The 27,273-nt window shown below is 51.9% G+C and overlaps 9 protein-coding genes across 9 annotated transcripts; 5 read left to right on the top strand and 4 right to left on the bottom strand.

Moving 5' to 3' along the window:
* The first annotated feature begins 140 nt into the window (after nt 1–140).
* rpt4 (proteasome regulatory particle base subunit RPT4) lies at nt 141–1,910 on the top strand. The gene is made up of 4 exons (XM_071029823.1): nt 141–587; nt 650–1,036; nt 1,087–1,543; nt 1,593–1,910. Exons 1-4 carry the CDS (start codon nt 371–373, stop codon nt 1,711–1,713), a joined length of 1,182 nt encoding a protein of 393 aa, XP_070883583.1. The 5' UTR covers nt 141–370; the 3' UTR covers nt 1,714–1,910.
* Nucleotides 1,911–2,341: 431 nt separating this feature from the next.
* On the top strand, nt 2,342–4,543 carry BJX67DRAFT_383648 (glycoside hydrolase family 47 protein; the record flags this gene model as incomplete). The annotated part of the gene is made up of 3 exons (XM_071033497.1): nt 2,342–2,834; nt 2,892–3,536; nt 3,582–4,543. 3 exons carry the CDS (start codon nt 2,342–2,344, stop codon nt 4,541–4,543), a joined length of 2,100 nt encoding a protein of 699 aa, XP_070883582.1.
* BJX67DRAFT_207377 (M20 family metallopeptidase) lies at nt 4,423–6,479 on the bottom strand. Its single transcript, XM_071025525.1, has one exon. It carries the CDS (start codon nt 5,987–5,989, stop codon nt 4,715–4,717), a length of 1,275 nt encoding a protein of 424 aa, XP_070883581.1. The 5' UTR covers nt 5,990–6,479; the 3' UTR covers nt 4,423–4,714.
* Nucleotides 6,480–8,104: 1,625 nt separating this feature from the next.
* BJX67DRAFT_207372 (uncharacterized protein) lies at nt 8,105–10,069 on the top strand. Its single transcript, XM_071025524.1, has 2 exons — nt 8,105–8,599; nt 8,694–10,069. Exons 1-2 carry the CDS (start codon nt 8,296–8,298, stop codon nt 9,881–9,883), a joined length of 1,494 nt encoding a protein of 497 aa, XP_070883580.1. The 5' UTR covers nt 8,105–8,295; the 3' UTR covers nt 9,884–10,069.
* Nucleotides 10,070–10,746: 677 nt separating this feature from the next.
* On the bottom strand, nt 10,747–13,672 carry BJX67DRAFT_360960 (putative DNA 3'-phosphatase Tpp1). Its single transcript, XM_071029822.1, has 9 exons — nt 13,377–13,672; nt 13,146–13,309; nt 12,976–13,088; nt 12,615–12,914; nt 12,437–12,564; nt 12,216–12,355; nt 12,096–12,156; nt 11,665–11,810; nt 10,747–11,485 (listed from the first exon to the last, which is right to left on the bottom strand). Exons 1-9 carry the CDS (start codon nt 13,465–13,467, stop codon nt 11,321–11,323), a joined length of 1,308 nt encoding a protein of 435 aa, XP_070883579.1. The 5' UTR covers nt 13,468–13,672; the 3' UTR covers nt 10,747–11,320.
* Nucleotides 13,673–13,781: 109 nt separating this feature from the next.
* On the bottom strand, nt 13,782–14,659 carry BJX67DRAFT_373774 (mediator of RNA polymerase II transcription subunit 18; the record flags this gene model as incomplete). The annotated part of the gene is made up of 2 exons (XM_071031448.1): nt 13,782–14,103; nt 14,175–14,659. The coding sequence occupies 2 exons, from the start codon at nt 14,657–14,659 to the stop codon at nt 13,782–13,784; spliced, it is 807 nt and encodes a 268-aa protein (XP_070883578.1).
* A 761-nt stretch (nt 14,660–15,420) lies between these two features.
* Nucleotides 15,421–16,533, top strand: BJX67DRAFT_360955 (alpha-ketoglutarate dehydrogenase subunit KGD4). The gene is made up of 2 exons (XM_071029821.1): nt 15,421–15,685; nt 15,738–16,533. The coding sequence occupies exons 1-2, from the start codon at nt 15,610–15,612 to the stop codon at nt 16,022–16,024; spliced, it is 363 nt and encodes a 120-aa protein (XP_070883577.1). The 5' UTR covers nt 15,421–15,609; the 3' UTR covers nt 16,025–16,533.
* Nucleotides 16,534–16,722: 189 nt separating this feature from the next.
* On the top strand, nt 16,723–18,677 carry BJX67DRAFT_383642 (RUS1 family protein; the record flags this gene model as incomplete). Its single annotated transcript, XM_071033496.1, has 7 exons — nt 16,723–16,875; nt 16,929–17,038; nt 17,089–17,101; nt 17,153–17,216; nt 17,264–17,604; nt 17,689–17,733; nt 17,799–18,677. The coding sequence occupies 7 exons, from the start codon at nt 16,723–16,725 to the stop codon at nt 18,675–18,677; spliced, it is 1,605 nt and encodes a 534-aa protein (XP_070883576.1).
* A 708-nt stretch (nt 18,678–19,385) lies between these two features.
* BJX67DRAFT_206530 (regulator of G-protein signaling domain-containing protein) lies at nt 19,386–20,944 on the bottom strand. The gene has a single exon (XM_071025520.1). It carries the CDS (start codon nt 20,512–20,514, stop codon nt 19,423–19,425), a length of 1,092 nt encoding a protein of 363 aa, XP_070883575.1. The 5' UTR covers nt 20,515–20,944; the 3' UTR covers nt 19,386–19,422.
* Nucleotides 20,945–27,273: the final 6,329 nt, after the last annotated feature.

Raw genomic sequence — 27,273 nt, 5'->3', positions numbered from 1 at the left:
ACGCTGGTATTGGCCTGTCTGGCAATCCAGCAACCATAAAGCGCAATGGAAGACGAAAATGAGGATCAAGCAGGCAGGAGAGCTTGACACCTTGTTGCCTGAGGAGGTTTGCGGATAAAAGATACTGCGGCGACTGGTCTGTGGCCTGAAGAAACGGGCATAAATTGACCACTCATGTGATCACTACCTTGGCGGTGTCTTCTGTAAGCTTGCGAGAGCTTCTGAGCTGCCCAGTGCCCGCCAACAAGCATCCTTGCTATCACTCTTCATTTCCCATACGACGTGAAACATTCTTTTTATATCCGAATCTTCGAGTTCTCTTTCCCCCACTACTTAATTATTCACACCCCCTTGATAGCTCTGTTTCACTATGAACGGCGCTGCTGACCCCGAGAGGGACCAGGCGTTAGAGGATTACAAGCGGAGTTTACTGGATCTCCGGGAATGGGAGGCCAAACTCAAGACACTTCGTATGGGCATCAAGGACTTGCAGAGGGAGTTCGATATTTCAGAAGAGAACATTAAGGCTCTGCAAAGTGTGGGCCAGATCATTGGAGAGGTGTTGAAGCAGCTGGACGAGGAAAGGTGTACGTTAATCGGAGCTAGTCGTTTCTTTGGTGATGCTTCACCAGCAGCTGACCCGCAATAGTCATTGTCAAGGCGTCATCGGGGCCTAGATACGTCGTCGGTTGCCGTTCGAAGGTCGACAAATTGAAGTTGAAGCAAGGCACCCGTGTTGCTCTCGATATGACAACTCTCACTATCATGAGGATGCTACCGAGGGAGGTCGATCCACTGGTGTACAACATGTCGTTGGAAGATCCGGGTCAGATTAACTTTGCTGGTATCGGTGGTCTGAATGACCAGATTCGTGAACTACGTGAGGTGATTGAGCTGCCACTGAAAAACCCGGAGCTCTTCCAACGAGTGGGAATCAAGCCACCCAAGGGTGTCTTGCTCTACGGCCCTCCCGGAACTGGAAAGACGCTTTTGGCGCGTGCCGTGGCAAGCTCTATGGAGACAAACTTCTTGAAAGGTATCCTGGTCTCGCTACCATATCGGTTTAAAGCCGCTAACAGCGCCAAGTTGTCTCCTCTGCTATCGTCGATAAGTACATTGGTGAATCCGCACGGTTAATTCGAGAGATGTTTGGGTATGCCAAGGAACACGAGCCCTGTATCATTTTTATGGACGAAATCGATGCCATCGGTGGGCGACGCTTCTCCGAAGGTACCTCCGCGGATCGCGAAATTCAGCGAACATTGATGGAGCTTCTCAACCAGTTGGACGGTTTTGACTATCTAGGAAAGACGAAGATTATCATGGCTACAAATCGACCCGACACGCTTGACCCCGCCTTGCTGCGTGCTGGTCGCTTGGATCGGAAGATCGAGATTCCTCTTCCCAATGAAGTAGGTCGCCTTGAAATTCTTAAGATTCACTCTAGCACCGTACAACTTGAAGGGGATATCGACTTCGAAAGTGTTGTGAAAATGAGCGACGGTCTGAACGGTGCTGATCTGCGTAATGTTGTCACTGAAGCGTATGCCACGCCTCTCCCCATTCCTACTTCGTAGCTAATGCTTTAATAGTGGTCTATTTGCCATCAAGGATTACCGGGACGCAGTCAACCAAGATGACTTCAACAGAGCGGTCCGCAAGGTGGCAGAAGCGAAGAAGCTGGAAGGCAAGCTCGAATACCAGAAATTGTAGACTAGTCGCACACAGATAGCATTGTCATTCACGGATCACCGTCACAGAATTGGCCATAGGACGAAGAATTACCCGAATGTACACATTTGCAAACCTGGTGCTGTACATTATAGAAAGAATACAGAGCTCAATCTGTAGGCCAGCGAATCTGGCGCTCATCGTTGAGTGTAAATCCAACCACGACTTGACCGATGATGCCGAGGCGGTTGCTCTGCAAGGTCAACAGCCAATGAAAGCTACTTCAGAGGGGATCGCAACAAGTGGCCACTCCACCCATTTCATAACGATCAATCCAACCCAGAACACTGCAAGAGACCAGTGACCTAACTATCTGGACGTTTGCCTCAAGAGCAAAGTGTGGGTTTGCCAGCCAAAGGAACTGCGGCTCGCATTTGGGACTCCACTGTGTGGTTCGTGCCGTCGCCTCTTCACAAAGGCAATTTGGTCGCTAACAATACACTTTATTTACTGAGAAGTTCCACACCTGAGTCGCTGCTTGGACGGTCACGACTGAAGGGAAACGCTAAACCCCCCGATCAACGCCGGGGATAAACAGTACATATGCCGACTTGGCTACGCCCCCGATTATAGCCCCAAAAGGTCTTCAGTAGCTGAAGAGAATCCGACCATGTCTCTCCCGAGCACTCACAGCAATCCCGCGTACCCTACCTCGCGTTCACCCTCGGAGAAGTACTGGCAGGCAAGTCGCAGCCCCGGAGCCAACGGACTAGGAGGGTATGGATTCTCCCAGTCTGCCGGAGTAACAAACAATCTGAACAATTTCTTCTCGGGCGACCGCACTCTGCCTATGTACAAGGATAAACCATACTTTGCGCCGCGACGGACGGGTCCAAGGCTGAGACGGAGGAGGGCCCTCTACCTCGGGATAATTATAACCGCACTGGTTAGTTTGTGGTATTATATTTCTTCGTCCAGCAGATCTCCGTGGACCTCGGACTCGGCAAAAGGCGAAGAGCTATGGACGTGGGCGCAGAGCTTGGACGGGACAGAACAAAGATATGATGGCATCCCGTCAAGGAACATTGACTGGGACTCTCGACGGCAGAAGGTTCGCGATGCATTCATTGTCAGCTGGGATGGTTATGAGCAGTATGCTTGGGGTAGGTCTCAATAAGATGATTCCGAAGACCAATCGCTAACCGGCGACTTCTCCCCAGGGTTTGACGAATATCATCCAATCGCAAAGAAGGGCAAGAACATGATCGAGGGTGGGATGGGCTGGCAGATAGTGGATGCGCTGGATACGATGATGATCATGAACCTCACGTCCCGTGTTCAACATGCCCGCACGTGGATTCACAATTCACTACAATATAACCAAGATCACGATGTGAACACCTTTGAAACGACGATCCGCATGCTGGGTGGTCTGCTTTCCGCTCACTATCTATCAACCTCGTATCCCAACCTCGCTCCCATATCCGACGATGATATTGGTTCTCCCGGCGAGGACCTGTATCTTGAGAAGGCCGCCGACTTGGCTGAGAGGCTACTAGGTGCCTTCGAGTCCAAGTCGGGAATCCCATACGCGAGTGTGAATCTCAATACGTCTGCTGGAATCCCCTCGCACGCAGACGGTGGCGCCTCGTCGACGGCTGAAGCGACTACCGTGCAGCTGGAATTCAAGTACTTAGCCAAACTGACCGGCGAGGCTAATTACTGGCGCATTGTGGAGAAGGTGATGCAGGTGGTTGACGAACAGCAAAGTCCAGACGGCCTCCTTCCCATTTATATATACCCAGACACGGGCAAGTTTAGGGGAGAAAACATCCGCCTTGGTAGCAGAGGCGACTCCTATTACGGTATGTATTCGTACCCCGAACGATTTCGACGCTAACAACAATTAGAATATTTGATCAAACAATATCTCCAGACATCGGAGGACATCTATAAAGACATGTGGGATGAGACACTTACCGGCATTCGCAAACACCTGATCACGTACACAAAAAATGCCAAGCTAACTGTTCTGGGAGAGCGACAATCTGGCCTCAAAGGCCCGCTCACACCCAAGATGGACCACCTCGCCTGTTTCCTTCCAGGCACAATTGCCCTTGGCGCGACAGGCGGCATCCCGCTTTCGGACGCCAAAAAGTCCTCCGAATGGACGCGCCGTCAAGACGAGGAGATTCGCCTGGCCAAAGAACTTATGAAGACCTGCTGGGCAACCTACGTAGCCACGAAGACCGGGCTCGCCCCAGAAATAACCTACTTCGAGATCAACACCCCGCACGTCACCGAAATCGACCAATATCCCGACTCCACGCTCGCGACAGGACAGAACCAGAAAGCCGCTAGCAAAGATCTCCCGCTGGCATCCGAAGCCATTTACCCGCTTGGTTCCGAGTCGGCCACCTGGCAGCAAGATATCAACATCCACGCCCAAGACAGACATAACCTCCAACGCCCTGAAACCGTCGAATCCCTCCTTTACATGTACCGTATAACCGGCGACGAAACCTACCGACACTGGGGGTGGGAGATGTTCAAGTCGTTCATCAAACACACGGCCGTGACCGAGAAAATCACATCCCACGACGAAATAGATCCCGAAGACGACGGGCCGAGAGCTCGGATTATCAGCTTCACATCGCTTTCGAATGCGGACGTCATCCCGCCTATTCAACGCGATAACATGGAGAGCTTCTGGATGGCGGAAACATTGAAGTACTTCTATCTCCTGTTTTCGGACAGAGACTTTATCTCACTGGAGGAAAATGTGTTCAATACAGAGGCGCATCCGATGCCGAGGTTTAGGCCGTCAGGAGATTTGAAGACGGGGTGGACGAGAAAAGGTCTCTCTTCCTAGCAACCTTAGTATGTCACTGTAGGGTAATTTTGCAATGCATTTTGGAGTTTGCGTTTGTAACAATGCTTGGCTTCAAGTTGTTGTCAAAGTCTAGCGGGTATATATGTGTACCTATTGTACTTCATCCCTCAATATCTCTCTCCTTCCTCTTTTCGCTTCTGGGAAGAGAACCTATAGACGATCCAGCGCGGCATCAATTAGCCTCCTATACCCGCGAACCGCTTCTTCCAACTGCGCAACAGTAATCGCCTCATGGTCCCCATGCGCAACAAAAATACTTCCCGGCCCATAGAGATACCTCGTCACCTGGCTCCCCTCAAATTTCTTCAAATTCGGTACATCAGTCCCATAATTCACAGTAATCACATCAAAGCCCGGAACATCCGTGTCCAAATCCTGAGGCCCATACCCAGCGACATCCCCATTGGGCCCCGGTAAGAACTCCAGAACGATACTGGGGTTGTCATTCGTAGCATTCGCAACAGCGCGCGTGATGATGTCTCTTGCGTCCTCGGGAGTTCCCGCCGATAAACGCACGGAAACCTGGGCATATGCAGTAGCCGGCACAACATTTGCCGCAACACCGGCTTCCACACTCCCGATATTCAGCGTTGTGCGGCCGTATTTCTTGCTCGCGGGGAGCCCGCCATCTTCAACGGGGATATCGCCTAGTTTGTCAATGGCCGACAATGCGGGCAGGATATCGCTTATTGCGCTCTCGCCGAGCCAGGGATATCCCGAGTGCGATGACTTGCCTGTGGCGTGGACGTGGAAGCTCAGGATGCCCTTGTGGCCCGCGACGAGGGCGAGCTCGGTCGGTTCGCCGAAGATGACGGTACGGTAGCCGTCGCCGACGATTTGGGAAGGCGAGCCGGGCGGTGGGTGAAGGGTTGTGTTTGAGGAGAAGGCGCGCATGCCTGCGCCGCCGACTTCCTCATCGACGACGAAGAGTAGGCCCAGTGGGGCGTCGGGGTTGTCGGAGAGGGTCTCCAGGGCTGCAAAGACCTGGGCGGCGACGCTTCCTTTGGCGTCGTCGCAGCCGCGGCCGGTGATCACGATGTCATCGGTTTGATCATCCTTATACACGGAGTAAGGGATGAATGGCGGAACGGTGTCGATGTGGCTCGTTAGCAGGATACGCGGTTTCACCGGGGCGCGGGGGTATGCGAAGACGTTGAAGCGGGCTGTGCGCCCGGGGACGGGCTGCTTGATGACGTTGAAGTTTTGGGATTCGAGGTATGATGCGAGGAAGTCGCCGACGGCAGATTCGTTCCCGGAGACGGAGGAAATTGAGACAAGGTCTCGGTGAAGGGAAAGGAAGGGGGATGAGCCGATGAGGTCGTTCAGGTCTCGGTCTGGGGTTGCGGAGAGGGGTGATTGTTCATTGGGGAACGAGGCTGTTGCGAGGCTGGCGAGAGCCATTGTAGGGAGAATAGAGAGCTTCATTCCCGCTAACTATCTGTACATATCTTGGGTTAATCTGTGCTCAAGAGGTCTCTTGACAGGTGACGGGGTTTGCTTGCGGTGTTGCAATATCTCGATGTGCGGGGAGACCCACAAGATCCTCTTCGCGCAAACGAGCAACATCCAAAGGAATGAGATTCTACAGATATTCAAATATTAAAGGTACCATGAGACTGGACAGCTTCAGTAACTCGGTATTCTTCAATTCTATTTGGTATGGTGTGCCCCAAGCAGAAGCTGCCTTCTTTTCCAGCTTGCCCAGGTGCATTGGATTTGACCGCCATGACATAGTCTTGGCAGAATCTCGCCGACCTCGGGGAGTACGGAAGCCTCCAAAGACCAAGAGTGCAGCACGAAAATGGCTCTCAAATGTTCGGTCAAGCAGACAGTGAATCCTCCCGAGCTGAGATCCACCATCGTCATCCGCGTCATGGTGCAGTAAACATCCTGCTTTATTGTTGCTGGGATCGTCGGTAACTTTCCTGACTGGAAAATTTAACGCACAGCTATCCCTGTTACTCAGTCGCCGACGTCGTTGTGAGAGAAGCACCAGTCTCACAACCGTCTGGTATGACTGCTTTCCAGTTTGTTATTACCTGGGAAATGCAGATCAACCGCCTGAGAGGTGGGAGGTGAAGAAAACCGGTATCGGCGAATGTCGAAGAGAAGGGTCTGTTGTGGTTGTTGCTGTCTCTCGTGCGCTTCTCCAAAAGGTCCCACGTGAGAGATCCTTGGCTTCTGTCATCACCCATGGAACAACGATGATGGAAGTTGAGAGTGGCAGCCGTTCTTGTGGCTGTTTGGGCCTCGCCTTCAGAGTTCCATCTCGAGCCTTGGTTCACGAAGAAGCGTGAGGCAAACCAGGAGGCGAACCAGAAGGCGGCCCCTCCCTCGCCATGTGGGTTTGACGTCGGCACCAGAAAATTTTGGAACAGACGTTTGGCGTCCGGTGGCCAAGTGGATTAGCGAAAATTATAAGCGACGGAAGGGCATGACCTCCCAAGGGAGGAAGGACCCTGGCGCCGGGAGAAATCCATGGGATTTCCCAGGTTGTTGGGTTGCGCCCCCGCGAACGGCGTCTGGAGTCTCTCGCTCACAGCGTCAGTTGAGAATGCGACTGGTCCCTTCGGACATATATGCACTGATGCAGACACGGCCATTGTCTCTCTGTGGTCGATTTGATAGCTCATGGTATTCTTGGACAATGGACAGTGCGCGAGAAGAGTGATGATGGGTCGCACGGTGTCGCAAGGGAAACCCGACGAGTCGGACCAGTCGAGTCGGTTGGGGTCTAGACGATTTTTAGTGTCTTTGAATCTGTCTTGATTTGTGCTGATTTTGTGTGTGTGAGATTTGTGATGTGCAGTGCGGCCTTGAGGCGCGGTCATTGTTTCTGAGACCTCGCACGCTGGAGATGTATGGAAGGGACGGTGGATGTATCAGAGAAGAGGACAAGCCCATGAGGGCCAGCTTCAAATCAATCAGCCCATGTCCGCTGAAGGTGATACTGAGTAACTGTATCGCCAGGCAGAGTCGTGGCAAAGCACAAACGCAAATGGGACCCATGGGACGCTCCGTCGCGGAATGGAGCCCTGGCCTGATCCTTTGTTCGTTTTTCCAACAGAATCATTCAAGTTCTTCTTCGTCTTCGTCTTCGTCTTCGTCTTCTTCGTCTTCTTCTTCAGAAGAGCACCTCTGTTTTGAGCGCATCACAGCCGTCTGACGCTGATTGACTGACTGATTGCTGCCCACCCTGCGCTGTCCGCCAGTTGTCCACCGACGCGCTCCACGTTTTCCCAGTCGGCTGTCGACGCTCGACTGCTGCCCTACAGCTTTGTCCAGGTGGTTGATTGCTTCCCAGCGCTTTCTCAGGCAGGCAAGAGGCAATTCTGCACCTGCCGTTCATCCCGCAGCTTTCGCAGTTTCTTCTTCAGCGCCAGTCGCCTTTTTGACCGCCACGTCTTCAGCTCTGCTTTGGCCGTTCGCGCGTTAAGAGTCAGAAATTCGTCCCATTGTCGCCTGTTCGTCAGCGTCATCCCTCTCATCAACCCTGTCTTCCTCTTCAATCCTATCCTCTCTTCTTCATTTCTCTTTCTCTCTCTTCTCGTGCAACATGCCTCTACTTCCCTAAATCATCCCGTCTTCTCGTCTTCCCGTACACATTTGTCGCACGTGAGCAAAAGCCTTGCCGATCTGCCATCGGAAGCTTAAACTAGTCGTCTGGATCGAAGATCAGAGAACCAGAGCAAATCCCTGCATATACTCCGGAGAGTTCTGCTACAACCGGAATGTTGAAGCTCTCGCAGCTGCTCGACGCCAAAAGGCGCGACAGTTTCGACACCATGCGCGATCTCTCGCCTCCCTCTCGCCAGCCTCCTCACTCTCCCTTAACCGCGTCCACACCAGTTTCACCTGCGGTGTCTCTATTCTCCGCTAAGGGCCATACGCGTCTCTCAAGCTCTGCCTCGTCGCTGGTCTCAACGCCCGGCCATGGCAATTCCATAGATATTCCGTCGCGGAACCCCCTGACAGGCGTAAAAGAAGAAGAGCCGTGTGGGGCACCAGCGAAAGATTTGGAGGAGGAATATTTCCGTACGTTGGCCTTGCTCCCAGCCTCATCCCGGTCTTTGTTGTTTTCGCGTCGGTACTCCTAAGTAAAAATTCCCGACTAATTTTTGTCATGCAGAACACTTCGATCAAGGACTTTCGGTCGCTGAGGACTCTTACCTGTCTACGGTCTCTACTTGTGATGACTACGACTTGACCGATGCTGGAATGGAAATGGTTCACTCTCCCAAAAAGAGACGCTCTGACAATGCCGCTGCAAACGGGCTTTCTCGCATTGGCTCCCGGATATCCACCATATCGAACCGTTGGAGGTCCAAACGAGTGTCTGACGGCCCAGACGGAGAGTCATTCTCACCGCAACTGCGTTCTCGAACTAGCTCCTCCGCCTCAGTATTTGCCGCCAGCCCGACGACAGCTGCCCCTATGAGCTGGGTAGATCCCGCCCAAGTTCCTCCCTCACCTGCGAGGACAATCTTCGAAGAACGCCTCAGCGAGTCCGGCTCACGCCCAATAGACATTGCTAAAGCGAACCAGCATGACCTTGATGAGTCCGCTCCGCAGGCAACTACTCCTCTACTCCCCCCATTCATGGGTGATGAGCCGACATACCCAATCGCGTCCCGGATACACTCCCCTTTACAATCACCCTCCGTCGCCGATGTTTCGGATGCCAGTCCAGAGACGAATACACTCTCGGATCCTCGCCTTGCTAGCCTCCCGTCCCCTCCACTCTCTACTAAGCCGTCAATCGCCTCTTTCAACCGCCCGCGAGCGGGCACAGTCCGAACAGTTTCCGGAGATGTCCCTCCCTTGACCCTTGCTGATCCAACCGACGAGTGGGCCATTCAGCTCGGTCATGCAAACTTTACTATCCAGCCGGAACCATATGTTCCGGAAGTTTGCGACATCGACGCTTTCCGACAATTGCGAAACCAGTGGGACCTAGCGCAGTGCAACTTCACTAAGCATCTGGTTCGGACTGGAGAACATTACGGAATTACATCGAAGATTTACAAGTTGACGCAGGAAAAGTGGGAATCGATTAGCCGTGAGTGGAAGCGGCATTACGACGCGATGCTCGCCCAGCTCGAAGCAATAGACAGCCCAACTTTAAGAATGATCGAATCGCACTGTGATCTGTGCGAGCAGGTCAAGATCCCAACTCTGCACGACAACAAATTCCCTGAGCTGGGCGATGGCGAGATCGTCGGCCCTATGAAGATCGCACCGGCGACTGGACAGTATCGGAATCGGTCGTTGAAGCGAAACTTCTTTAAGTTTTTTCAAGACTTAGTGTCTCGGGTCTAGGAAACGCTCCATATTCGCCCCTCCGCCGACATCAAAATCGGCACGGCACCGTTTCTATCTTTATAAAAGAAAAATAAATCCGACCAGCTTTGGATGTACAACATCTATTGCTTTTACGCCTCTCGAACACTGAATCAAAACCGACTCATCCAGCGATCGTGTGATGACTAATGTCTAACTGTTCCGATTCCATTTTCACGCCAATGCTATTACTATAGCGACATTATTTTCCTTTCTTATAGATTGCGATCTGTGATACAATAATGACTGATGACCTCAATGCGCCCGCGACTACTGACTCGCAGGCGCAGTTCACTCCTTCATGAACACTTGATAACTTTTTCCTTTGTCACTCCCCACTGCACGATTACATGACGGATGATGTCCCTCTGCCCGCTGTAGTGGCACGGATGTACGTTGTGGTCGGTTGCGTTTCTTATACTTGTATACCTTGCATGAACCAAGGAATTGGTGAAGATCTTGACCCTCGAGAGCGTGGGACGAAAAGAAGAAATGGTAGGGGAAGAGGGACGGTTGCAAGGGCTCTTTTATCCCTGTTATGATACCCGGAAGGAATTATGGAAGGAAATTAAAATCAAAAAGCCTCAATCAGGATGAGACCTTGTGGCACACTGTACCTTATAGAGCTGTTGATACATCTCACAAAGCATGGCCAAACACTATTGATTTGCCTGCTCGTGCAGAATTCTGCGTATAATAAAGCATATTCTATTCCCATAATGGAGATGAATGATTTCAGAATTGTCCCCCCGTGCTTTTTAGGGGTCTGACCGAGACCCTTGCAGAAGGGATTCGAATATGGCCTGAGTCGGGAGAGAGTTTACGTAGGGAGGACTGAAGGCACGCATGTAGGTATAGCATCCATTCAAAACAGAAACAGATAGCTGGACGCAGGCCCTATAGCGGCCATAGCTCTATGTAGGTATTCTGCGAAACGTTTCACAGACGGATCATCAACGCTGCATTTACTTTCTTGTCTCCACCCGTCCGTCGAAACCCAGTCAGGGTATCTGCACAGCCATCCTTCTGGTAACTTACTAGCCCAATCGCTGTAACTGTTCGGTATATCCCGGGCTGTCTCATCCCTGGGCTAGAATAGGATTCTAGTCCATACGCGCCGATGCATAGCACAGCCAGTATATTCCCAAAAAGCAATAAATGTCTTGAGAGTTGTATAACAAGCACTGGCGCTCGGATCGTAGTCGGCACCCTAATCTCAGAAGCTGTACACAGTTGGCTAAGAAGCAGGCAAGCAAGCAAGCGGAGGGCCGGTTTAGACCCTTCCAGAGATGCCATTTTCACAGCTCACTTCAACAACGCGGTGCTCACGCTCATTCAGAGTCACTCCTATCCCAAGCTAGCGTTCTTTTGCCCCTCTGCCCAAAACCCAGGATCAGACTCAGGCAGTGACAGAGATTATACCCAGTACTGCCCCCAAAGCTTCTTCGCGTCTTCGTCGCCGCGAAACTGGAAGTCGACGCGGATTATGTCCTGGAAGCCCTCTGATAGCGTCGGCTCCTTGAAACGCCGGAGGAAATCTCGGAAGGCGATTCCGGGGAGGAGGGTGCGGGATTCGGGGTTCTGTTATCGTTCGGATTTACTCATTAGCATGTTTCGGAAGTAGGTTGAGTGGATACAGGTATGTGGTCCAGCCGTCGTTCATGAACGATGGGTCTACGTGTAGGCGTATGGGGAAACGAAGGGACGTGCGCAAGCGCGGGCAGATGAGGAAGTAAACGCTTTGATTTGAGGAGGCTTACGAGGTTTTTGTTTGCGGCGCGGACCGCGTTATTGTGTTTGCAGATCTCCTGGGAGGCAGAGAAGTAGACGCAACGGATAGGGACGCTATATTCTTTCGCGACATCGATCCACTGCGCTCTCGTCTCAGGATCGGCATTGGTATTGTCTGCGAGAAGGGAAAGGAAAGGATGTCAGTGATTCAATGGCGGAAACTCGATCTGTCAATGGCTCATTTGGGTCCAGAGGGGGTTGGTAGATAGAAGGCTGGTTGAGTTGGCAATCGGGCCTCTGCTTAGCGGTGCTTGCTCCTCAACGTCGGACAGGAATGCAAGGGTTACATGTATGGTTTTATGTGCATGAACCGCACAGTACCAGATGGAATGACTTGGGGGATTAGGGTGTTTTGGAGGACTAGGCTAGACTCGAGGATATGTAGTTGGGATGTGCGTACCGACGGCCACGGACCTTTTGGCCGCAAGATGCTCCTTGGCTACTTTGATGCATTTCGGTCTCTATTTTTCGTTAGTCTCTATGGAATATTGCTTGGATTGGGAAGATAATGAGAACGCACAGTCTTAAGAGTGTCCTGGTTCACTCGCTCATATCCTAGTGGTTCTAAGTACTCCCAGTAGAAAGAAGACTTTCCGGCGCTAGGACTGCCGCAGAAGATGACCAGCTCGAGGGGACTTTTTCGGGAGAATGGGGGGGAGACTGGTTGTTCAAACAACCGTTATTAGCTTAGGTATTCAGCGTCTTTAACACGTTCATTGTCCCATTAGAGTGCAGCCATACCATCGTCGGGGGCGTTAGGCTGTAGATACAGCGTCGGATCGAACGATTCGACGACTGGCTCAGGAGGAGCATCGAGGAAGAACTCCTCAGGGGTCTTGAATGGGATGTTTGCGTTCGCCGCAAATCCGCTTGATGAGGTTAGCACGAGATTCGTCCGCTGTTAAGGTCAGGGGCCTACCGATCGACCGAGGAATGATCTGTTGGCCGTCCAGCGGCATCACCAACAAATACCGACTCCGAGGTATCGACACCAGTGACATCAAGATCGTAGTCGTCGACGAACTCTCGCCACATTCCAGGTCGCGGTTTTCGATAGTCGTCGTCCTCAGTAGCTGCGTAAACGCTCATGTTTATATCCAGCTGTCTCATCACAGCCGAAACGCGAGCTTTAAAGTTGGTAAGGCTCTTGGAATCTCCTCCTGTTTTGTCCTTCTTCAGGCTGATTGCCTTTTGATTTGATATAATGACCACATGGTATCTCAGAGTTGTCTTGTCAGCTCACTGAGGCAAACGCAAGAGATTGTTATAGCATAACCTACCCGTTCGCGTTCAGTTCTTGGAGCCGCGAGGGAACCTTTTCGTGCCACCATTTCCAGTCGCCAGAGTTCGTAGCAAATTTATTACCCGAAGCCGTTTCGACCAAGGTCGAATCCTAGCCACAGTCAGCTCTCATGATATGTTTCACACATTGACCAAACTGGCAACTCACAAAGTCAAATGCGGCAATCTTTGGCTTCTTCGCAGTCGATTCTCGGGCTCTGCCCAGTTCCGCTGTGTACTTGCCGACTACTAATGAGTGGTTGACGATTCGCCAAGATATCTGGTTCGGCTTCTTCTGAGAAGCTGGAGTGAAAAAGGAGGCTGTGACGGTCTCTTCAGAGGGGAAAAAAATTAGGTATCATTATGAGAAACAATAGGAAACCGAAAATATCTCACATACTTTTCACTGCCGCCTCAGTTTTCCGTTTAAGAGGAGGAGGTGAGATTGGTCGACTCGGCGAAGCTGCCCTCTTCAGGGCGCCTCCTGCCATGATGCACAGAATGGTGGAAGATGTTTCCAGTTACAGAAATACCCAGTTTCATTCGGCATGAAAGGCGTGTCGATAAAGTTCCCGCGATTTTAAAGGTCGACTTGATGCTTCAAAGGTCAGGCAGACGCGCAGACGCGTGCCTGAAAGTCGCGAAGTCACATGCTCTGCGAGTCACCCAAATTGACCACAAGAGAGGAAGTTTATGAGTTTCCATTTCTCCGAGTGAGGAAACAATCAAGTGTGAAGATATTAATTATGTGAATTTAATTTACTTGGAGACATTGCTCCGGGGTATAAGTTAAGTGTAAATCTCACTACTTTGCCCGAGTGTCCAGCGACAGCCGATCAGCGTGCTCCAGACGGACCACAGACTTCAGCTGCTCCCGAAGCCCAAACAAATGTTGAGAGGCGGTCCTCATCAGCTCCTGGTTACTGCCGTCCTGGACCGTGATCGCAGCCTGCAGGATGTAACCCCCGGTCCTTTCTAACGGCGACATATCCCGGAACGAGGGAAGCTGTCGCCGCGGTTCATGTGGTTCCTGGCCATGACTCGGATATTGTAGCACACGGTGTAGAAAGATCACAATGTCGTTATGAATGAAGACATCCCCTTCTACCACGTACTCGGTGACGAAACTGCTTGGGTGTGTTAATGAGATCGTGGCGAGATTCGCGTGCAATAACCGTCAATTTATGGGAATACTAACCTATACCCCCAGGCATCCATTGGAGTCACGATATCTCCTCTGGGTAGAGTAGCACTGGCCGTCAACCGAGCGGTGATAGTTGATCGTGTACCTGCCTCCGGAATGTCCCTAAACTCGAGCTTCCACGGTTGGCTGTCATAATCATACGAATTTCCCGCAGCTTCATCGTGAGACATAGGGTGATCAGGGTCCGCAGATGATGAGGGCTTCGTGTTGTGGAAATCTGCCTCGGAAATAGGACCGATGACTTGCGTGTAAAACATACCCCCATTCAGCATCTTATTGAGACGTACGATATCAGCACCCTGCACATCCCGGCCGGTGCCCCCGCGGGTGTTGATCAGGCCCGGTCTTCGGTAGGCCTTGAAGATCAAGCGCCTTTCCAGACGGTGACGAGGTTGCATGGCCGTCAGGCCAGCAAGCTGTTGCAGCAACTCATGGTGTTGATGCGAGGGGACCGAGGCGAAAAGCACAAGCTCGTGCATTTCACAGAGCGACAACCAGGGAGTGACCAGTCCGGGCCCAATAATATTCCCAGGAGGGCAGAGCCCGGAGGAAGTCGCGCTGGAGTCGGGGCAGGAAGCGACAGCGAGCGGGAAAATCCGGGACAGCGAGGAATTTGCACGTTTCCCGAGTCAAGCGCACTGAACGGCTCGAACGAAGAGGGTTCGTGATCTGGAATTCCAGTCCAAGCAATCCACGGGGATAACGGAGCTGACGATGGCCACACAAAGCTCTCACGACTGTCGATCGAATGGTGCGACTCAATTGGAAGTTGAGGCAATGGAGCTTCAGATGTCTCGGTGTTTCGTTACCGTCTCGGCGGAAGCTCTCGGAGTTGGAGCTGTACGCCAATCCTCGAATCGGAGATCGAGCGGAGGCAAGAGCAAGGATTCAAATTATAGCAGTCGTTGGGAAACAGATTTGGAGTCGAGGCCTTTAGGGGAGAACAATGCGGGGAGGAATTCGATCTGCAGCCAAAGAAAGCCTTTACTCTCCTCACCGACGACTTGGGTTGGGGCAGGCCTGTCGATGTCGTCCCTCCGTTGGAGAATGAGCATCTGACCATCGGATTCAGGACTGAGATTTACCCCGAATCTGTCAGCACCCACCGGAAAGGGCAAAAATGACGGTAATCGCGTTACACAGCCGGTAACTCTGACAGCGAGAGGGTTCCTCTTATCACACCACTGCGATAGACGTTAGTAACTTATCAAGTAGTCCCTCCCTCCTTCTCGCTTCCGCTCCTCCTCTTCTTTTCCCTCTCCGTTCCCTCCCTCGCTCTCAATTGCCTCTCTTCAGTGTCCCCAAAACCATCTCTTGTAAATTATTCAAACGCTTTCTGCTCTGTTCGTACTATTATTTCGATTCTTCTCAAAAGCAACTTACAACCTTAATTCCACCCAATCTTACAAATCCACGAACAATATTCAAAATGCGTGCCACCATTGCTCTGCGAAACGCTACGCGGACCCCGCTCATCCGCTTCGTTGGCAAGCGCTCTGTCCCGCGTATGTTCTATATGACAATACGGGCCGCTTCCAGTTGCTAATGGCGTGTTAGAATCCGTTGATCACACTCCGCGTCCTCATCCTGCCTCTCCAACCGGCGCCCTTCCTGACTCTTTCGCCGCCTATCGGGCCAAGGCACAGCAGCACGGTCCGCTCGGACGTGCTTCTTTCACACAGGGTTCTATTGGTCGCAGCCCTGGCGCGTCTCTCGGACCCATCCAGCCCAAACAGGGCGAGTTCTTCGACCGTACCGACCTTCCTACGCGATTTCATCGGCTACCGTATACCGAGGCTGAGATCGAGGCCATCCAGACTGGCGGCGCCAGCCTATACGCTTAAGTCTGTGACTTAGCCTTCGCGAATTATCTTCTCCGAATGATGACACGATGATGGGCAAGGATAAGACACGTAGATGAGTGGCATGCTTGAGACGCGAGGGAGGACACTCTGGCGGTCGCTTCCTTGTTCGAGATATTTCTGAGGCTGAAAGGCAACCCCCTGTGGTTGCAAGCCTTAACACTTTATTTTAGGTCCAGCTTGACCATGGCCCGAGACCACTTTCCTTCCCTACTTTCCTTCGTCTTTTTTTTTCTGGAACGGCGCAGTCGGTTTTACTGGTCTTCATGCTTAGCGGTTTATATTCTTCCGGCGCGCACTATGCGGGATATATTTGATATCAGATTTTCGAGGTCATAGACGGCTAGATTCAAAAAGTCGGGAATGCTGGAAGCAGAGCCCTTGCACATTCATGTCCATACAGGTCATCCATACAAGATCAGAAAAATTGATCACTTGATTAATTACCACCAGCACCCTTCGCAACGCGTAGACCTGTTCATTTCCTTGACACTGATGTCTGGGCCTTGGGGCTCGTGCACACGTGCCTTGGCCAGATCGCCAGCGCTTTCAGCCACGCAGCCACCCCAACTTAGCATCAACTACGCCCCATCCATCGACCCCCAGTGATCCTCAATTGATCACGTCGCCTGGCATATGGGTAAAAGAGGAATCCTACTCATTCAGGTCTAACCAGTAAAATGGCTCTCGGTGGTAGAAATACCATTACCTTCACCGAGGTGGACGAGTTGAACAATTCAGCATCAACCTTCATCTACTCCGAGCTCTCGTCAGAGCCAATATCACTCAAGGATGGCAAAGGGAACGAAATAAAAGGCCGTGTCGATGTAACAGTGCGTCCACTGGCATGTCTTTCATCCAGATACGCAACCGACTAAATATTCAGCATGCTCCCGTCACCTCAACATCATGGTCTGTAAGGTCTCTCCGGAACGTCTTAATTGATGTCTTCCTTCCTGCCGGATACCCGCACAGCGTGAGCGAAGACTATGTCCCGTGAGTAACCGAAAAACCTCATCGCTCGCGTAGACACTAAGGCTTGACAGATATCAGATTTTCGTAAGCTGAACATTCCATACCCGTGCATTGGACAATACTTAGGCCGACGAGGACTCTCTTCAAGCATTCAGTAGCTCCATAGCCGGACTACTTTCATCCAGAGCAGTTCTCCAAGGTCAGAAGCCTCTAAATTTCACACAATCGCTAGGCTAACCGCCACAGGCGTCGGAGTTGGCAATGCTGATGCATCCCCAACCTCCGCTCTCCTCCTGCATATCCTCCAAGATACCTCCGGGCGTATTGCGACCATTCTCTTCGCCCACCGGGTCGGGACAGCTCTTGAGCCCGAATGCAAGATGTATCGATTTGCCGCGGACATTTTCAATGACCTCGCCATGGTGCTTGACTGTTTGTCGCCTATGATTCCTGCGGGTGTCGGTCGCGTGACTATCCTCAGTGCGGCTGGCGTGCTTCGTGCCCTCTGTGGTGTTGCTGGGGGGAGTTCAAAAGCGAGCCTCAGTGCTCATTTTGCAAAGTGGGGGAATCTTGCTGAAGTTAATGCTGTAAGTCACTTTCGATATGTCAGTCAATAGGTGTTGTTTGTGCCAGAAGGCTAATACATCTACCTTTCTCGTTCATGGGAATAGAAAGATTCATCTCAAGAGACCGTTATTTCTCTCATCGGCATGCTAGTATGCTCCTTCTACCACTGCCTAGATGCATGAAGAACCAGAACTAAATCCACCTGGAAAACTAGGTTGGATCCGTCGTTGTCTCCCACATCACCAGCTTCGCAGGAACATGGCTCACCCTCCTTCTCCTTCTAACCCTCCACCTATCCCTCAACTACGCCGCCGTACGCTCGGTCCAAATGACAACCCTAAACAGACAGCGCACCAACATTGTCTTTTCATCCCTCCTCTCCTCAGACCCTGACTTCACCCCGTTCACCGCCAACCAGGACCAGACCCAACCCCCGAAAACAGAGAAGCCTAAGCACGTGCAAGTTCTCTCTCCCGCCCAAGTCTCCAAACAAGAACATATCTTCGGTGCATCCGGCTTCCTAGAGTGGTACTCCACCGAGGAATCCAGAGCACCCGAGGTCTTAGGGCAGTGCCAAATCGGCGTTTCGCTCCGCCAATTTCTCTCCTCGCCCTTTTCTTCCTCGTCCACCCATACGATCTCAACACCATCCGGTTCGCTTAAAACTGCCCTTCCCTTGGCCCAATTGACAGCTCTTTTCAAGGACGAGGATTACATACTCCTCCTCATTGCACCCCCTACCCCCTCTACAAACGCCGGCCCAGCACCGAAGCCAACAGCAAAAATCCTCCTTAAACCAGCTAGCACGCCAAAGACTCAGCTCAAGGCATGGGTGCATGCTCTACTCGCCGCCCGGACTCTTAGTCTGCGATCACAGCCTGCCGATGAAGATCAGGTTGGCGGCAACGGCAACGACGATACAGAGATGATGCTGTCCATACTCTCGCGGACGTTGAGCATTTTGAACGATTCTTCGCGGTTCGAGGGATATATTTGGGCTCTTGGGGAGGTCGGGTGGGAAGTCGATGTTGAGGGGGGTAGTGGAGTGTCTGCGTTGGAGACGAGGGTTGGGACGAGAGTTGTTGTTTCTTGAATGTATCTCTTCCGTTAGTCTCGGTGTGTGCCTGAAGCGCATAATTCAGAGGGAATGAAGGGCGAATACAAGACTGCGTCTTAACAAATCAGACCTGGGCCAAGTACCAACTCAGCTACCGCTCCGAGGTTATGGAGGTTACCATGCGAGATACAGAAAGAGGTACTTCCAAATATTTTCAACGTACTAATCACACATTGGGTATCTAGACAAGCATACTGTACGAAAACTTGTAAATGCCATCCATGCCAATGCCAATGTCATCTCGTGCACGACCTAGAACACACAGAAGAGTGTATACGCCAGCCGGACAAATAAACGCAATGATTCGCCCTCTCGTTTCACCCAGAGGCGCGTACCATGTATGCATCAAGCGGAGTAAATAATCGTCTCAGCCTTTTCGAGAAAACGAAGGTAAAGGAAGAACGTAAAAGAAACCAGCGCCAGGCAGAAAGCCTCCCATTCCATAAGGACCATTCTATCTATGTTTTTGGAAACCGAATGCTCGCTCACTCGCTTGTTGTATAACGCCTGCTATGAAAATGCTTTCGTGTGTAAAAAGGATAAGTGCCAGTGCATTACACCATCCAGTCGTATCGGAGACACGGCCTCTTTAGGACCGAAGGGAAATCGTGGGGAGTGGTGGATCGAGGTACGAAATCGGTCGTGAAGTTCTATAAGGTTTGAAGTTCTGTAGTGGAGATGTTGCCGTAGAGCGAATGTTGGAGCGTTTGAGAAGCTCTAGTCATTCATCCGGAGGGTACCGCATGCTTTGGCTGCCGTTGCCCCGCTTTTTGAACCCCAGTCTCATGCCCATCTTCTTCCATGGGTTGTCGGCGCGGCTCTTGGGGCTGGTCCCATGCATGCTGGGTTCGCTCGAGGGAGGAGTTGTCGGAGGAGTCATAGGCTCTCCCGTGCTCGACTGCAGACTTCCTGAATCGTCCGTCAAGCCAGCCGACCCTGAGTCACCACTTGTTGTACCCGAAGTCTGCCCCGAAGGCGAGTTGGACGACTTGCCCATGGAAGTAACCGCGTTGATAGAGAAGTTGGAACGAGATAGATGGTTAGCGGGTGGGCTCGCAGACACGGGGGAGCCCATCTCTCTTGACGATCGTGGTGAAAGGCGCCCTCCTTTCGAACGAACTCGCTTGACCGAATGCTCATCGAGGCTCGAGTTGGAAACAATCGTCACGCGGTCGTCGTGGGAAAACAAGGGCTCGGAGAGTGGAAATACATGTGCGGAAGATGAGTGCGCGTTCAGAAAAGGCATAAAAATCGACTCCTCCATTAGGTCGTGAACAAGCTTGACAGCGGCGTCGAGCATCGAGGGAGGAGGGGGGATCGACGCGTTGGCGTGACGGACAATGTCATCCCGAACTTCACTGGAGACGTTGATCTCACGCGGGGAGCCGGGAAGGATGTACGCGGACAACAGCCGTTGCCATAGCATGCGCAGATGGCGGCTCTCCGGGCAATCCGCGGTGATAGGAAACTGAACTAGCTGACGGCTAAGGTCCTCATAGGCTTCCCGATACCGCTTCGCGTCCAGTGTAAACTCCAGAGTTTCCAGACAATGATTCTGCGATAGGTATGCCATGAAAGCGCTGAGGGTGTAAGGAGCGGGTGCTGTGTTTGCAAGCACCTCATCAAGCGTTGGTCGCATGGGACAAAACGTGCCCTGAGGAACAGCCAGACTTAGCGGACGTGAACTAGAAGGGTCCATATCCTCGTCCGACTCAGTATCTGATGATGAGGAAGTCGGGGAGAGTTCAGGCGTTGAGCTGGGGGAGTTGTTCCAAAAGAGTAGAGGAGGGTGTAAGGATCTCTTCTTCAGCATCGCGCTTAGCGTTCGTCCCCTGCTTTGGATGAATTTTGAGAGGGAAATTCTCGCACACTCTTCGCCCTTACCCGAGACAAGGGAGGGTGAACCTGTCTCGCCGAGAGCGTTCGGAGAGGTGAGGTTGGGTAGTTAGCCTGCCAGGATCCAGTGGGCGAGGCAGGTCGGCAGGGCTGCTGACCAAGGACCGAGACCGTTCGATGCGGGAAGCCGGAAGAGAGCGAAAACGGTGTTACAAAGCTTGAACCAAGGTAGAGGTAGGAACAGCTTTTCCGAAGAGGTCGTTTTGGGACGGTCAGTGGTAGAGTGTGAAAGGGGAGAAGTTAACGACGAAGAGAGGTTGTCTTGAGCAAAGGCGGCGGGCGGTTAGCTGAGGAAGGAGAGAGAGAGTAAGACGATTGGTAGGATAAGCGCACGCAGAAGGTCATACAAAATGCATAAACAAGAAAAAAGGAAAGAGATAAGGGAATAAAGAAGGTTATTAATGACGACAGGAGAGACAGAAGGGGGGAATGGGGGGGAGAAGGGTGTTGAGTATGAGAAATATTAATGGGAGAGAGGGAGTGGGAACTTTGGGAGAGAAATGAAGTGATGTGATGGACGCTGCTGGGTGCTGATCAGCCAACTCTTGCTGGGACCCACCCCTAGCCCGGCTTTGGCACAGCAGCCTGAGGCTAGGCTATGCTAGGCTAGACGAAGAAGGAGGAGAGAATGAAGAGAGAAGAGGGGGTCTGACCAATCAACAGCCAGGCTGTCGATCCTCTGGAGCCAGAACCTTGGGCGCAGTGGCTAATCAGGCCGAGGTCGGCGGGGACGGGGTCTCATCTCTCAGCGCCTCTGATAAGACAATTGGCCCAGAATGATGCCATGCGATGTCATTGAAAACCACGAAGATCACGGTGGATTGCCGAAACATCCAAATTTTGGTTGCCAGACACGCAAATCACAGATCAGGGAACTGAACACTCACTTACCAGGGACTGATGCAATGCGGCGGGAAAAAATGCAGCAAGGTATTCGACTGTTGAGGAATTTTGTAAATCTCTCAGGACGATCTGAGAGAATAATGGGAGGGCAGTGGGATTAAGTATGAAGGCTCCTTAAAGGTTGTGTATCCTGAGGAAATGCTTGAATGTTAAGACAGGATCGTCTTGTCTGATAATAATCAGAAGCCACCAGGAACAGGGTCTTTCCAGCTTTTGTAGGGGCACAGCCAAGACAGAGGCTCCAGGCGTGCTCTAGACTATCTGGGTGGCAACAAGCAACAAAAAACAGTGAAAAATTATCAAAAAACAACTCTGAAAAAAAAAATTCTGGTCAACATGGTCAGGTAAAATGCGGGCTGGCCTGAAAAACACTCCTCAAGGCAATGAATGACTCAATTGCTTTGAATTAGCCTCTTCAAGACTTTTATCTCTTTATCTCTGGAAATTCCTTTCTTGGCCGCACAGTGGACGGTGTTTGGACTAAGTGATTCATTCGCCTTTATCTCCTGCAAACCGTTGTGGTGGAACTTGAGAAAATTCCAAGTCCCGAGATGCTTCGACAAGAGAACCTTAAGCAAAGCAGGCGAGAATGTTATCGTGAAGCCCCAAAAAAGGACTAAACCGTGACAGAAAACATGTTCGGCCTTGATAACTGAGGATGATGGGGAACCTTTCATTTGTCGAGCGACGGCCTGACCGGGGTTGCCTCGTCATCTCATTGGATGCAGCACGAAGGATCTGCGGATCGCCAAGAAGGCGGTGCAGGATGAGGCAAGGGAGACAGTTGACTTCGGAGAACTGCTTGAACAGGATCAACTGTCCGGACAAGGTCGATTGAATGGCAGATTCGAAATCAGCATCAAGATGCAACTGACAGTTCATCTCCGCCAGAGTCGAGTCGGACAGTCTGTTGTGCATCTTCAGGTGCAGGTGTTTACCCAGTCTTACCCAAGACTGGCACTCACCTGGGCAAGCTTGTCCTCCTGCCTGATTTGATCCACGCTATGCCACAACCGTCGGAGGGCCGAAAATTGATCTCTTTCGATCAAAACCTGGGTCCATGGACAAAACACTATGACAGGTGTTTGGGTTGGCGCTGTGCTCTCACCACTCACGACCCCTACTGCCTGGGGCTTTGCAGGCAAAGCACCAGGCCTGCAAGGGCCTGAGGGCATCGATGCATGGCTGAGAAGAAGTTAATTTTACGGCATCGTCTTCTGTGTCACAGCTGCTCGGAGGTTCTCAGGCCTCATTATTCTCTCGCTCTTTTGATGCTGGAGGTTGTGCCTGGTATCCATGACGAGATGGGAAAGATGGGGCGTGTGGGGCGTGTGGGGCCAACCTTCCTGCTTTGAGTTGGTGTGCGGCGAAACCTTGAACCTGAGAAGGAAGAAAAAGAAAAGGGTGGCTCACGTCTTCCAGAACGCCGCAGAACAGGCAAAGAATTCCAAAGAATGTGGGAACGAAAGTGACCTGGGATGGCCCAAGAACCCAGAAGGCGCCAGGGAAAATAGTAAGCAAACCCACGAATCAGATGACGCTTTGGAGCCCCAGTCCGGCGATCCGTCCAACCAGTCAGCGCTTGCTGACCACGGGGCCTGAGAACTCTTGCGTGGACATATCGCTGCGGGGCGTGGAAGAGATGCGTTTGGCCAATGGCATCTGGTGTGTGGCACACAGCAACCCCACACAGCTCCACCCTGGGCGCAACCTGTGAGTTGCCCTCACGAACAACGTGATCTCCTTCCACCTCCTGACTGCTCACGCGATTTTTCTCCTTTCTTTATCAGAGCTCAAACGACCTCGGGAGTCATCATGCTACTCCAGTGGTGGGCTCCAGCTCTGGCGCTTGCTGGCTCGAGGAGCCGACCTCAGATTCTCAGTCGTTGCCAAATATGCCGATGCTAGCGTCGACCCTGTCCACTCATGCGACGCGAGGCATGCGCTGTAGGTTGACTCCATGGGACATGATGGATCAAATATGCTTACGTATTCGGAGAGGCAAGCGTTGCACCGCAGACGCTACCGGGCTATCAAGTGTCAACAGCGACCTCGGGATGATTAAGAATTGCCTTTTCGTGGCACAGCACTGCTGCAAACTTGAAAGCAGTCGCCTTGGAGATGACGCATTTTGGCCATATCAGGAACAAGCTTCCATCACGTCATATTCAAGATCTTCAGGTTTATCCTTCATGCGCAGATCTCCTTCAATCTCTGGCTCAGTTCCACATTGCTGGAATTACCTCCCGTCAATCACGGAGTCGTGAAGGAACTCCGTGCCCAAGCCCTCTTCTCCTCCACTGCGAGTGGTCACGACGGTTGGCCGTGGACATGAGAAAGCAAAGCCACCCTCAAGGGCCCGAGTCAAGGCTCCCGAGGTCTAGAACTCCGAATTCGCAGGCATAATACAAGAAGAGTTCGCATCCCATTATATCTTTCCTTCGGGATCGGTAGCAATTTCAAGGATAGAAAATTCTCTTCCCGTCCAAACGGTGGCAACCCTCGGAGTGCAACGTTACTCTCTCGAATGCCACAGAGAAGTTTCTTTCTTCATGCCAACACCGTCAGCTCTGCAAAGGCCAGGCCGTCGTAATGTAAATTCTCCTGGATTCTCCGATAATACTCAGAATTTCCCCCGTCATTGTCCTTGATTTCCGTCGGGTCTTGCCGTCTCCCTTCGTTCATCGCACACAGCCTTGCCACCGCGGTCGGCCAGGAAGTAGATTCCGTGGATTCCACCGAGCCTGGAACCTGAAACTCTTTCCCATCCCGTGTCTCATTTCTCTTAGTTAGATCTGCCCTCAACCCGGTTCCATGGGCTTGCGATCCACAACTTCATCTCGTGATCTTCAACCTAATCTCCCGTCGCCAGCGATTGAGTTTGAAACCCGATGATCTGAGCAAACACAGAACCGTCCAGCTCTTTCGCCAGTGTTTAAGAATGAAGAAGTACAGAGTACGACTCTGCTGCAGCAATACCCACTCTCAAGACTCAGGTCACAACGCGGAGGGCGAGAAGGACAACCCGACAGACTTCAAGAGCTCCCCTGGTTCCCACCCGATGCTATCCGAGACGGCCAGATGACTCTTGGTTCCAGAATTCAGTGGAGAATCTCCTCAATGAGACCACGGAGCGCAATGCCGAGAGTGTCTTTGCTCCACCAAGAAAATCTTTTATGTAACTTCCTCCATCTCTTTTGCCCGAAGTCTACCAGCCTCGGAGATCGCCTATTCACTCCCTTTGCCTTTGTCACGGTTGGGCCGATTGAAAGCCTGAGCTCTGAGAAGACGAGGAAGTTAACGAGTCGAGACTGGCAAAAGTCGTTCAGCACAGACGTCGGAGAATTTCTGCACTGGTCTCATCGGATCGCCCTTCCAAACACCTAGATCACGTGATCATTACCTTCCCTCCACGCACTTGCATGCCCATGCCAACCATCTGGCGTTGCCGAACGAACCTTCCATCTGAAAAGCAAAACGAATCCAACAAAGACAAGCTGTCTGGGCTCCGAAACCTGAGTGGCTGGCCTTGCCCTTCCCCGCTCAATCTGCCGAGCTGCATCAGCCATCAAGTCCGCTTCCCCTGAGATTGGCCGCCCGCCCTATTGCGTCATGACGGCATGGGCGTGGAAGCTCGTCTCATTGCGGAGAAGGAGGAGCCAACAAGCAGCGCAGCTGCGTGATTGCGTGAGCTCAAGCTGGAGGGGTGGGAGATGTGTCAGAAGGCGACGCCCTTCCTTTTGGCAACGAGAGATCTGTTTGGGTGAAGTTCTGCGCTTCGACGCATGCCAACGTCCACGAGTCTAGATTTGGACACACTTTCGTCGATCCGGAAGGGGAAGCCTGTTGAAGGAGTTGGAGCTTGCTGCATCGAGGAGCTGTTCGTGCGTCAGACATGCTTCTTGTCAGTGCAGGGGGGGAGCAGAGACACCCGTTGCGTCTGTCCGTGACTCAGAGTTGTCTGATCTTGTCGCTTCTGGCCTCAAGGTTCCGCTCTCTCACACATGTCTTGACCAAGAGCGAGACAGGAGTGCCCGCCCAACCTTTCCAACACGGCTCTCCCAAATCCAGCTCACTCTCACGCCTGCTGACACAATCTCCCCAACAAACAACTGCGCCTTACCCCGCTCCCGCCTAAATACACCGACACATCCAATGAGCGCAGGACGTCCCGATCTGGCCCTATCAAGAGCAATCAACTTCAAACGAAATGCAGCTTCAACCCCGCTCTTCGGGTACCAACCAGCTGGCTCATTCGTCTCAACAGCAGTTGACAAAGAGTTAGCGTCACTGAATCGTGGCTGAATCCCAGCCAGAAACTCAATTTCTCGTTTTGAATATTGAATCCGAGACTGTGGCTTCATGTTGTTCGGATCGGATGCTCATGTGAGATGTCTCGTGTTGTGTTCAAGTCAATAAGCAACGCCATGTTCAGGTGAGTCTTTCTTGACCCCTTCAGATCCATTTTAGGCATCTTAGTTCGTTATGATGGAGAGAGGGACGCGTCGGTTCGAGGCGCATCATCGAGTCGGAAATCTGCAGCGTCGAGCTTGGCGAGACAACTCGTCTCTCCAAAAGTACGCCTTTGCAGAAGAGATCTGGGCCAAATCTTACAAACCTCTATGAATGAAAAGGACTCGAGGAAGATGCATTGATGAAAAAGTTATTCGGCATGTTGGGGAAGAACAGACTCCTGCTCGCTCGTATTACAAGACAACAACATGCCCAGATATATATGGATACCGAACACCGCCAACGCCCAATCAGACAATGATTAGTCTGAACAATGTTTACCCAAATGCACCCCAGAACAAAATACTCTCATCGTCGTACTGCAACATTCATATCCACCACAGCGCCCTACCATCTCCGGCGAACTGGGCAACATCTTCTCCCTGACAACGTCACTTCCCACATGAGCATCGCGTATCGGCCTCTTGCACGAGAGACAGCAAGACATACCTTACTTACCTGGTTGGTAATGACTTCAGACAGCCACCTGTGTTTCTCCTCTTATCAACGCTCGCAAAGACACAAATTTGCGCATGTCGGAGACCAAACCAATAAACTAGCCCCAACACACCATGCTATGCCCTGCTCTGCCTTCTGCCCCATACTGCCAAATACAAATCCTGACCCGGGCGTAGGTGAGTAAACGACTGACAGGTTGGCAAAGACGAGACAGCACCAACTCACCTGCCCAGAATCTTCCCAACCTGGCCATGGATGGAATGATATGGTCCTATCTTACCCCGGCACAGCACGGCACAGGACAAGATAGCACTGTCCTGTCCCTGTGACCGAGCTGCGACATACCGTTTAACAAGCAACACTCACTGTCTCCCTGCCCCTTCCCTTGCCCAATTACCAATCCCAATACCGCAAGTCCCGATGAGCCACGTAGCAGCCCAATGCCGACCAGGCCCAGCGCATAACTTGCATCGTAGGTTGTATGTTATCATGGTGACGGTGCTCCTGCCGCTGTTCGAACGACGTGCCCAGACCAGATGGATGGACCCGGCCAGTCCTCCGCGTCGGAAAATCGTCTTGTCTCTTTCAAGCGGCCTAAGGGCAATTGCGTAAGAAATCAGAAGCAGATGTAACGGACGTCCCTCGACGCACTTTCGTGAACCGCACGCAGCAGCCTCAAGCTGTTCCAGGACATTGGCCGTGAGTGTGGAATGCGCATCTTCTTTGCTAGGTGATGAGATTATTGAAAAAAGTAGCCAAGGGCCCGGCAGTAGAAGATTGTCATATAGAATTCCAAGGTTAA

This window comes from Aspergillus lucknowensis, assembly GCF_044049455.1.
Source record: "Aspergillus lucknowensis strain CBS 449.75 chromosome Unknown BJX67scaffold_39, whole genome shotgun sequence".
Taxonomy (NCBI): domain Eukaryota; kingdom Fungi; phylum Ascomycota; class Eurotiomycetes; order Eurotiales; family Aspergillaceae; genus Aspergillus; species Aspergillus lucknowensis.
Note: the sequence above shows the minus strand (reverse complement) of the source record. Positions and strands in the feature narration are given on the sequence as shown.

Excerpts from the sequence above, each read along its gene's own strand:
- rpt4 (XM_071029823.1), top strand. The coding sequence starts at position 371 with ATGAACGGCGCTGCTGACCCCGAGAGGGACCAGGCGTTAGAGGATTAC. Across the intron at positions 1,037-1,086 it reads GGAGACAAACTTCTTGAAAG|TTGTCTCCTCTGCTATCGTC; the intron begins GTATCCTGGTCT and ends AACAGCGCCAAG. Across the intron at positions 1,544-1,592 it reads CGTAATGTTGTCACTGAAGC|TGGTCTATTTGCCATCAAGG; the intron begins GTATGCCACGCC and ends ATGCTTTAATAG.
- BJX67DRAFT_207377 (XM_071025525.1), bottom strand. The coding sequence starts at position 5,989 with ATGAAGCTCTCTATTCTCCCTACAATGGCTCTCGCCAGCCTCGCAACA.
- BJX67DRAFT_207372 (XM_071025524.1), top strand. The coding sequence starts at position 8,296 with ATGTTGAAGCTCTCGCAGCTGCTCGACGCCAAAAGGCGCGACAGTTTC. Across the intron at positions 8,600-8,693 it reads TTTGGAGGAGGAATATTTCC|AACACTTCGATCAAGGACTT; the intron begins GTACGTTGGCCT and ends TTTGTCATGCAG.
- BJX67DRAFT_360960 (XM_071029822.1), bottom strand. The coding sequence starts at position 13,467 with ATGGCAGGAGGCGCCCTGAAGAGGGCAGCTTCGCCGAGTCGACCAATC. Across the intron at positions 12,565-12,614 it reads GATCATTCCTCGGTCGATCG|CGGATTTGCGGCGAACGCAA; the intron begins GTAGGCCCCTGA and ends AACCTCATCAAG. Across the intron at positions 11,486-11,664 it reads GCGCCGCAAACAAAAACCTC|AACCCCGAATCCCGCACCCT; the intron begins GTAAGCCTCCTC and ends GAACGATAACAG.
- BJX67DRAFT_360955 (XM_071029821.1), top strand. The coding sequence starts at position 15,610 with ATGCGTGCCACCATTGCTCTGCGAAACGCTACGCGGACCCCGCTCATC. Across the intron at positions 15,686-15,737 it reads TGGCAAGCGCTCTGTCCCGC|AATCCGTTGATCACACTCCG; the intron begins GTATGTTCTATA and ends ATGGCGTGTTAG.
- BJX67DRAFT_206530 (XM_071025520.1), bottom strand. The coding sequence starts at position 20,514 with ATGCTGAAGAAGAGATCCTTACACCCTCCTCTACTCTTTTGGAACAAC.